Genomic DNA, 10,336 nt, shown 5'->3' with positions numbered 1-10,336 from the left:
TTGGTCCTTTGTCTTCTCCTTTGGAAGCATCCACTTTTCATATAGGTCTTTAAGGCGGGTTCGCAGCTCTTTGGGTGTCTCATCGTCCTTCACCGTCATGTTGCGGAATCTGGTTCGGTAAGTCTCAGCACTTATTTCAAATTTTTCAAGAACGGCGGTTTTTACCTTATCATAGTCCATTGTTTCTTCAGTGTCCATAGCAACATATGCCGCACGTGCTTTACCACTAAGAAGTGGAGCCAGATGCAGTGCCCATTCTTCTTGTGGCCACTGACATCCTGTTGCAATCCTCTCAAAAGTGGTTAAATAATGTTCAATATCTTCATCCTCACCATAGGGCTGCATCTTCGGGCCTTTCCAAACGCTTACTCTGCCCAGATTGGATGAATGTGGTGCTGTGGAAGATTCAGGGGGGTTTCCTCGCTGTTGAACAGGTTGCTGCACCTTTTGCCGCACTGAGGAACTCAGAGGCACTCCGGAATCAGCTACTGCACCTTCCCACAGCATCTGATGCTCCCGGCGCTCCGACTGGACCTCCTGCTGCAGTTGGCTGAACTGGTGTTGCATTCTATGCCACCGTTCATCCTGGCATTGTCTGTCCTGCTCCCATTTTGCCTCACGGTCAGCATGCTGTTGCATCAGGCCTTTTAATAAAGTTGAGAGCTCTGAGAGACTTTGTGCTTCCGTGCTGTGCTCACCCGTAGCTTCTGGCAGGTTGCCATCATCTTGGGCCTCCTCTGGGGGAAATTCTGTTGGCCCTTGAGGTTTCCTTGACTTGGCTGATTTCTGCATTGCTATAACCTATTGGCCTGGAGCCACTGCTGCCACCATTTGTGATGTAGCATAGCTTAAGCAGCAAGGAAGGTGATAAGTAAATAGCATTAGCAGACAATTGAAGTTCTTTTTAAGCATACTTTATTGCTAGCATCTCCCTTTTACCATAAAACAATCAATCAGGCATGCAAAAATCCCACTGGCTTTATACAAGACTTTGCCCACACCTGACCTCGTTAGTCCCTACCATTGAACAAAATAGGTCAAACCAAATAATACAATTCTAAACAAAGAACAGGAATAAAGTCATGCATGAAACTGACAAACTCATTTACGCAACTAAATAGTTTGTAAAGTAAAACACTGAATACAATATAACTCAAAAGGCTACTTTAAAGAAAACAAACAATACTATACAAAATGAAAAACCCTCCATTTGGTTACACCCAGTGATCCAATCATTGACCTCATGACCCTATATAAACAGGAAGTAGTGGGCGGCCCTTCCCATACACCTGTCTCACATATAGGACCTGCAAGCACAACATGGACACCATGGTAAGTATAACCAAAGCAACATAAAGAAACATAATTTACTAGACATGTGCCTGTAAACAGAAGAGAATTCAGATGATCTGATGGTTAGTAGTAGTGATGGGCAGATGAAGCCCCATGAAGCACTGAAGCTTTTCATCCAATTGGTTCACCCCAATGCGAAGCTTCATGAAGCTTCATTTGCTCTAGCAGGACACCTACTGGACGTAAAAATAATAGCTGGCATGAATTTGAAGAGTGTGGCATTTTGCACACAGCCTGTAAATGTCAACAACAAAAGGAGTGTGTAAAACATGTATATTGTAGTGATGGCAGTATACTGTGTATATTTATAGTGGCAGTATGGAAAATGATTATTTGGAAATGCTTGAAATGGAAATGATCATTTACTGTGAGGTGAGGTGTGGTTGGGGTGTGGACAGTAGTTGTGCTTTTGTAACGTTGAGGTATGGACAGCTACACACTGAGGCTTTGAGCCTCAGTCCTGCCTGTTCACATTTTATTCTGTAAAAACTAAATTTTCACTGCTTTTATGGCCTTTTTAGTGGGGAGAACATAGCTAGGATTTAATGATTTAACAAATCTTTTAAATCCTTTGTCCTCCACAATGCTAAATAGCTGTGAGTCCTCAATCACCATGGTAACCAGGTCTTCATCTATTTGAGATTGTTCTCCTGAGGAAAGACAATAAAGATAAAGCACAAATATAAATATCACACACGTAACTTATAACAGTTGTATAATATTGTTATATCATTTAGTAACATTACTGCATGCTATATTATCATTGCATTTGATGGCTCACCTGGTCTTGCTCCACAATCGGTGTTCCTCTTATTCTCATGCAAAGCTCTGTAGTGCCTAAGCATGGATGAGGTGTTGTTGTTATATCCCAGCTCCCTGGCACATAGCAAACACTTCACCTTGTACAAAAGTACAGACAGCTTAACATAAATTGTATTGCACCATCAGTATCATGAAAATACATCTTCTGTAGAAATTTACATACCTTGTTGGGAGGAATAAGATCAAAATGTTCCCACACAGGGGAGGACATCCTCCTCTTCTTAGCTGGCTCCATTCTCTCCTGACTTTCTCTCCTCACTCTCATAAACCTCCAAACTGTCTCCAAACTCTCACTAACCGCAGCTCTCCATCAAACACCTACATTTTGAATGAAGTCTGAGGGGTTTATATCGCTGTCATATCTCGCGGCAAAGTTCGAACCACTTCATGAACCAGTCACGTGGTACAGCCGGGCAGCGAGGCTTCGGACGTCATCATTTTCAGCTCCTCCCATAAATGAAGCAAGCCTCGATACGCGCTTCGCGGAAACGCCCCCTCCATTACTCGACACACGCTCCGAAGCCTCGATACAGAACGTCCCATCACTAGTTAGTAGTGTTTGCTAGTGATGGGCAGATGAAGCCCCATGAAGCACTGAAGCTTTTCATCCAATTGGTTCACCCCAACGCGAAGCTTCATGAAGCTTCATGTGCTCTAGTAGGACACCTACTGGACGTAAAAATAATAGCTGGCATGAATTTGAAGAGTGTGGCATTTTGCACACAGCCTGTAAATGTCAACAACAAAAGGAGTGTGTAAAACATGTATATTGTAGTGATGGCAGTATACTGTGTATATTTATACTGGCAGTATGGGAAATGATTATTTGGAAATGCTTGAAATGGAAATGATCATTTACTGTGAGGTGAGGTGTGGTTGGGGTGTGGACAGTGGTTGTGCTTTTGTAACGTTGAGGTATGGACAGCTACACACTGAGGCTTTGAGCCTCAGTCCTGCCTGTTCACATTTTATTCTGTAAAAACTAAATTTTCACTGCTTTTATGACCTTTTTAGTGGGGAGAACATAGCTAGGATTTAATGATTTAACAAATCTTTTAAATCCTTTGTCCTCCACAGTGCTAAATGGCTGGGAGTCCTCAATCACCATGCTGACCAGGTCTTCATCTATTTGAGATTGTTCTCCTGAGGAAAGACAAAGCACAGATATAAATATCACACACGTAACTTATAACAGTTGTATAATATTGTTATATCATTTAGTAACATTACTGCATCCTATATTATCATTGCATTTGATGGCTCACCTGGTCTTGCTCCACAATCGGTGTTCCCCTTATTCTCATGCAAAGCTCTGTAGTGCCTAAGCATGGATGAGGTGTTGTTGTTATATCCCAGCTCCCTGGCACATAGCAAACACTTCACCTTGTACAAAAGTCAAGACAGCTCAACATAAATTGTATTGCACCATCAGTATTATGAAAATACATCTTCTGTAGAAATTTACATACCTTGTTGGGAGGAATAAGATCAAAATGTTCCCACACAGGGGAGGACATCCTCCTCTTCTTAGCTGGCTCCATTCTCTCCTGACTTTCTCTCCTCACTCTCATAAACCTCCAAACTGTCTCCAAACTGTCTCCAAACTCTCACTAACCACAACTCTCCATCAAACACCCACGTTTTTGAATGAAGTCTGAGGGATTTATATCGCTGTCATATCTCGCGGCAAAGTTCGAACCACTTCATGAACCAGTCACGTGGTACAGCCGGGCAGCGAGGCTTCGGACGTCATCATTTTCAGCTCCTCCCATAAATGAAGCAAGCCTCGATACGCGCTTCGCGGAAACGCCCCCTCCATTACTCGACACACGCTCCGAAGCCTCGATACAGAACGTCACATCACTAGTGTTTGCTTTAAAACACATGCATGGATGTAAAGAATGTAACTACTACTACCACAAACAAAACCCGGGATATTGTGTGTTAAGTAGTGATGGGCAGATGAAGCCCCATGAAGCACTGAAGCTTTTCATCCAATTGGTTCACCCCAACGCGAAGCTTCATGAAGCTTCATTTGCTCTAGCAGGACACCTACTGGACGTAAAAATAATAGCTGGCATGAATTTGAAGAGTGTGGCATTTTGCACACAGCCTGTAAATGTCAACAACAAAAGGAGTGTGTAAAACATGTATATTGTAGTGATGGCAGTATACTGTGTATATTTATAGTGGCAGTATGGGAAATGATTATTTGGAAATGCTTGAAATGGAAATTATCATTTACTGTGAGGTGAGGTGTGGTTGGGGTGTGGACAGTGGTTGTGCTTTTGTAACGTTGAGGTATGGACAGCTACACACTGAGGCTTTGAGCCTCAGTCCTGCCTGTTCACATTTTATTCTGTAAAAACTAAATTTTCACTGCTTTTATGACATTTTAGTGGGGAGAACATAGCTAGGATTTAATGATTTAACAAATCTTTTGAATCCTTTGTCCTCCACAATGCTAAATGGCTGGGAGTCCTCAATCACCATGCTGACCAGGTCTTCATCTATTTGAGATTGTTCTCCTGAGGAAAGACAATAAAGATAAAGCACAAATATAAATATCACACACGTAACTTATAACAGTTGTATAATATTGTTATATCATTTAGTAACATTACTGCATCCTATATTATCATTGCATTTGATGGCTCACCTGGTCTTGCTCCACGATCGGTGTTCCCCTTATTCTCATGCAAAGCTCTGTAGTGCCTAAGCATGGATGAGGTGTTGCTGTTATATCCCAGCTCCCTGGCACATAGCAAACACTTCACCTTGTACAAAAGTCAAGACAGCTCAACATAAATTGTATTGCACCATCAGTATCATGAAAATACATCTTCTGTAGAAATACCTTGTTGGGAGGAATAAGATCAAAATGTTCCCACACAGGGGAGGACATCCTCCTCTTCTTAGCTGGCTCCATTCTCTCCTGACTTTCCTCACTCTCATAAACCTCCATACGGTCTCCAAACTCTCACTAACCGCAACTCTCCATCAAACACCCACATTTTTGAATGAAGTCTGAGGGGTTTATATCGCTGTCATATCTCGCGGCAAAGTTCGAACCACTTCATGAACCAGTCACGTGGTACAGCCGGGCAGCGAGGCTTCGGACGTCATCATTTTCAGCTCCTCCCATAAATGAAGCAAGCCTCGATACGCGCTTCGCGGAAACGCCCCCTCCATTACTCGACACACGCTCCGAAGCCTCGATACAGAACGTCCCATCACTAGTGTTAAGAGAAGTTACACCAGCAATGTCTAAATGAAAGCATTATGGCTGACTGTAAAATAACAGAACACAGAATAACAATATACGCAAGTGACAAATGGCAAATGAATTCTGTCCTAGCCACTTTGTCACAGGCCTGAGCTAAAAACAGTGGCCCTGGGGAAATGTGGATGGTATTGGCCAGCACCACAGGCCCTGGTGTGGTGATGATGGACTCACAGGAAGCACTGTCCCTGGTGTAATGTGGATGGCCCCAGCCAACAACACTGGCCCTGGTGAAATGTGGATGGTATTGGTCAGCACCACACACCCTGGTGTAATGTGAATAGCCTTAGCCAACACCACTGGCCCTGGTGAATTGTGCATGATATTGGTCAGCACCACAGGCCCAGGTGTATTGTGGATGGCATCAGCAAATAGCACAGGCCCTGTTGTGGTGATGATGGCCGCACAAGAAGAACTGTCCCTGGTGTAATGTGGATGTCCTCATCCAACAGTACAGGCCCTGGTGTGGTGAAGATGGCCTCACAGGAAGCACTGTGCCTGGTGTAAAGTGTATGGCCTCAGCCAACAACAGTGGCCCTGGTGAAATGTGGATTATATTGGCCAGCACCACAGGCCCTGGTGTAATGTCAATATCCTCAGCCAGTAGTAAAGGCCCTTGTGTTTTGTGGAACGCATCAGCCAGCAACACATTCCCTGGTGAAATGTGGATGGCCTCATCCAGCACCACAGGCCCTGGTTTGGTGATGATTGCCACACAGGAAGAACTGTACCTGGTGTAATGTGATTGGCCTCATCCAACAGTACAGGCCCTGGTGTGGTGAAGATGGCCTCACAGGAAGCACAGGCCTTGGTGTAATGTGAATGGCCTCAGACAGCAGCCAGGCCCTGGTGAAATGTAGATGGCCTGAGCCGGCAACATGCGCTCTGGTGAAAGGTAGTCTGCCTCAGCCACTAGCACAGGCCCTGTTGTGGTGAAGATGGCCTCACAGGAAAGCACAGGCCCTGGCGTAATGTGAATGTCCTCAGTCAACACCACTGGCCCTGGTGTAATGGGGATGGCATCAGCCAGTAGCACAGGCCCTTGTGTATTTTGGATCGCATCAGCCAGCAACACAAGCCCTGGTGAAATGTGGATGGTTTGGGCCTGCACCACAGGCCCTGGTTTAATGTGGATGGAATCAACGGGCCTGTGGTGCTGGCCAATACCATCCACATTACACCAGAGCCAGTGTTGTTGGATGAGGCCATTCACGTTACACAAGGGCCTGTGGTGCTAGCCAATACCATCCACATTACACATTACGCTGAGGCCATACACTTTACATCAGGGACAGTGCTTCCTGTAAGGCCATCATCAGCACACCAGGGCCTGTGGTGCTGGATGATGCCATCCACATTACACCAGGGCCTTTGGTGCTGGCCAATACCATCCACATTTCAACAGGTCCAGTGTTGTTGGCTCAGGCCATCCACATTACACCACTGCCAGTGCTTCCTGTGATGCCATCATCACCAAACCAGGGCCTGTGGTGCTTGCTGAGGCCATCCACATTACACCAGGGCCTGTGCTACTCGTTGATACCAACCACATCTCACCAGGGCTTGTTTTGCTGGCTGATGCGATCCACAATACACAAGAGCCTGTGCTTCTGGCTGAGGACATTCACATTACACCAGGGCCTGTGGTGCTGGCCAATACCATCCATATTTCACCAGGTCCACTGTTGTTGGCTTAGGCCATACACTTTACACCAGGGACACTGCTTCCTGTGAGGCGATCTTCACCACACCAGGGACTGTACTGTTGGATGAGGCCATCCACATTACACCAGGGCCTGTGCTACTCGATGATAACCTTCCACATTTCACCAGGGATTGTGTTGCCGGCTGATGCGTTCCAGAAAACACAAGGGCCTTTACTACTGGCTTCACCACAACAGGGCCTGTGCCACTGGCTGAGGCAGACTACATTTCACCAGAGCGCATGTTGCCGGCTGAGGCCATCTACATTTCACCAGGGCCTGGCTGCTGTCTGAGGCCATCCACATTACACCATGGCCTGTGCTTCCTTTGAGGCCATCTTCACCACACCAGGGCCTGTACTGTTGGATGAGGCCATCCACATTACACCAGGTACAGTTCTTCCTGTGTGGCAATCATCACCAAACCAGGGCCTGTGGTGCTGGATGAGGCCATCCACATTTCACCAGGGATTGTGTTGCTGGCTGATGCGTTCCACAAAACACAAGGGCCTTTACTACTGGCTGAGGATATTCACATTACACCAGGGCCTGTGGTGCTGGCCAATACCATCCACATTTCACCAGGGCCACCGTTGTTGGCTGAGGCCATACACATTACACAAGGGACAGTGCTTCCTGTGAGGCCATCGTCACCACACCAGGGCCTCTGCTGCTCGTTGATGCCATCCACATTACACCTGGGGCTGTGGTGCTGACCGATATCATGCACATTTCACCAGAGTGTGTGGTGCTGACCAATACCATCCATATTTCACCTGCGACAGAGTTGTTAGATGAGGCCATCCACATTACAACAGGGCCTGTGCTACTGGCTGAGGACATTTACATTTCCCCAGGGCCTGTGGTCATGGCTGAGGCCAATTACATTTCATCAGGGCCTGTGGTCATGGCTGAGGACATTCACATTACACAAGGGCCTGTGGTGCTGGCCAATACCATCCACATTTCACCTGGGCCAGTGTTGGTAGATGAGGCCATCCACATTACAACAGGGCCTGTGGTGCTAGCCAATACCATCCACATTACACCAGGGACAATGGTGTTGGCTGAGGACATTCACATTACACCAGGGCCTGCGGTGCTGGCCAATACCATCCACATTTCACCAGGGCTAGTGTTGTTGGATGAGGCCATTCACATTACACCAGGGCCTGTGGTGCTGGCCAATGCCATCCACTTTACACCAGGGCCAGTGTTTTTGGATGAGGCCATCCAAATTACACCAGGGACAGTGCTTCCTGTGAGGCTATCATCACCACACCAGGGCCTTTGGTGCTGGCTGATACCATCCATATTACACAAGGGCCAGTGGTGTTGGCTGAGGACATTCACATTACTCAAGGGCCTGTGCTGCTGGCTGATGCCATCTACATTAAACCAGGGCCTGTGGTTCTGGCCAATACCACCAACATTTCACCAGGGCCAGTGTTGTTTGCTGAGGCCATCCACATTACACCAGGGACAGTGCTTCCTGTGAGGCCATCTTCACCACACCAGGGACTGTGCTGTTGGCTAAGGCCATCCACATTACACCAAGGTCTGTGGTGCTGGCCATTACCATCCACATTTCACCTGGGCCAGTGTTGGTAGATGAGGCCATCCACATTACAACAGGGCCTTTGCTACTGGCTGAGGCCATCCACATTATACCACGGCATGTGCTCCTTGTGAGGCTATCGTCAACATACCAGGGCCTGTATTGCTGGCTTAGGCCATCCACATTGCACCAGGGCTAGTGCTCCCTCTGAGGCCAACTTCACGACAGCAGGGCCTGCGCTGCTGTCTGAGGTCATCTACATTTCACAAGAGCCTGTTTCTGGCTGATGTGATCCACATTGGAAGGGAGACTCGGCTTCGCACCCTTCATTCACCCGTAGCTAGCCAGGCCCCTGTAACTGGTGCAGCCGAAGATAGCGTAGGCCCCGCTAGCTGTTCCCCGGCAGACCCCAAGCAGCTGGGGAAAGAGCGTGGCTGGGTGACGGTGAGGAGGAAGCATAGTCCTAAACAGTAGCCCCAGGTACACCACCAACCCGTTCATGTGTCTAACTGTTTTTCCCCACTCGGCGACACGCCCGCCGGGGGTCAAACTCTGGTAATTGGTGATTCTGTTCTCAGACATGTGAAGCTAGAGACACCGGCAACCATAGTCAATTGTTTTCCAGGGGCCAGAGCAGGCGACATTGAAGGAAATGCAAAACTGCTGGCTAAGGATAAACGTAAATTCAGTAAAATCATAATTCACGTCGGCAGTAATGACACCCGGTTACGCCAATCGGAGGTCACTAAAAGCAATATTGAATCGGTGTGCAACTTTGCCCATACAATGTCAGATTCTGTAGTTTTCTCTGGTCCCCTCCCCAATCAGACCAGGAGTGACATGTTTAGCCGCATGTTCTCCTTAAATTGCTGGCTGTCTGAGTGGTGTCCCAGAAACTATGTGGAATTCATAGATAATTGGCAAACCTTCTGGAGGAAACCTGATCTTGTTAGGAGAGACGGCATCCATCCCACTTTGGATGGAGCAGCTCTCATTTCTAGAAATATGGACAGATTTATTAAACCCCCCAAAATATGACTATCCAGAGTTGGGACCAGGAAGCAGAGTTGCAGTCTCACACGCATCTCTGCAGCTTCTCTCCTCCTGCTACCCCCCCCCCCCCCCCCATCTCCTTACACAGAGTTTCTGTCTGATTTCTCAGACTTTTTATCTGATTTAGTGCTCAGCTCAGATAAAATAATTATTGTGGGTGATTTTAACATCCATGTAGATGCTAAAAATGACAGCCTCAACATGGCATTTAATCTGTTATTAGACTCAATTGGCTTTTCATAAAAAGGAAAAGAACCCACCCACCACTTTAATAATCACACTCTAGATCTTGTTTTAACATATGGCATAGAAACTGAACATTTAACAGTGTTTCCTGAAAACCCTCTCCTGTCTGATCATTTCCTGATAACATTTACATTTAAAATAATTGATTACACAACAGTGGAAAGTAGACTTTATCAAAGTAGATGTCTTTCTGAAAGTGCTGTAACTAAGTTTAAGAATATAATCCAACCACTGTTATCATCTTCAATGCCCTGTACCAACATAGAGCAGAGCAGCTATCTGAATACTACTCCAACAGAGGTCGATTATCTTGTTAAT

General features: G+C 46.5%; 1 protein-coding gene across 1 annotated transcript; it reads right to left on the bottom strand.

The window, feature by feature from the left end:
- Positions 1-4,445: 4,445 nt before the first annotated feature.
- Positions 4,446-5,412, bottom strand: LOC309699854 (uncharacterized protein). Its single transcript, XM_082523034.1, has 3 exons — positions 5,033-5,412; positions 4,835-4,952; positions 4,446-4,703 (listed from the first exon to the last, which is right to left on the bottom strand). The coding sequence occupies exons 1-3, from the start codon at positions 5,138-5,140 to the stop codon at positions 4,561-4,563; spliced, it is 369 nt and encodes a 122-aa protein (XP_082379160.1). The 5' UTR covers positions 5,141-5,412; the 3' UTR covers positions 4,446-4,560.
- Between the last annotated feature and the right edge of the window lie 4,924 nt (positions 5,413-10,336).

This window comes from Aulonocara stuartgranti (assembly GCF_965226115.1).
Source record: "Aulonocara stuartgranti genome assembly, chromosome: 23".
Lineage (NCBI taxonomy): Eukaryota > Metazoa > Chordata > Actinopteri > Cichliformes > Cichlidae > Aulonocara > Aulonocara stuartgranti.
Note: the sequence above shows the minus strand (reverse complement) of the source record. Positions and strands in the feature narration are given on the sequence as shown.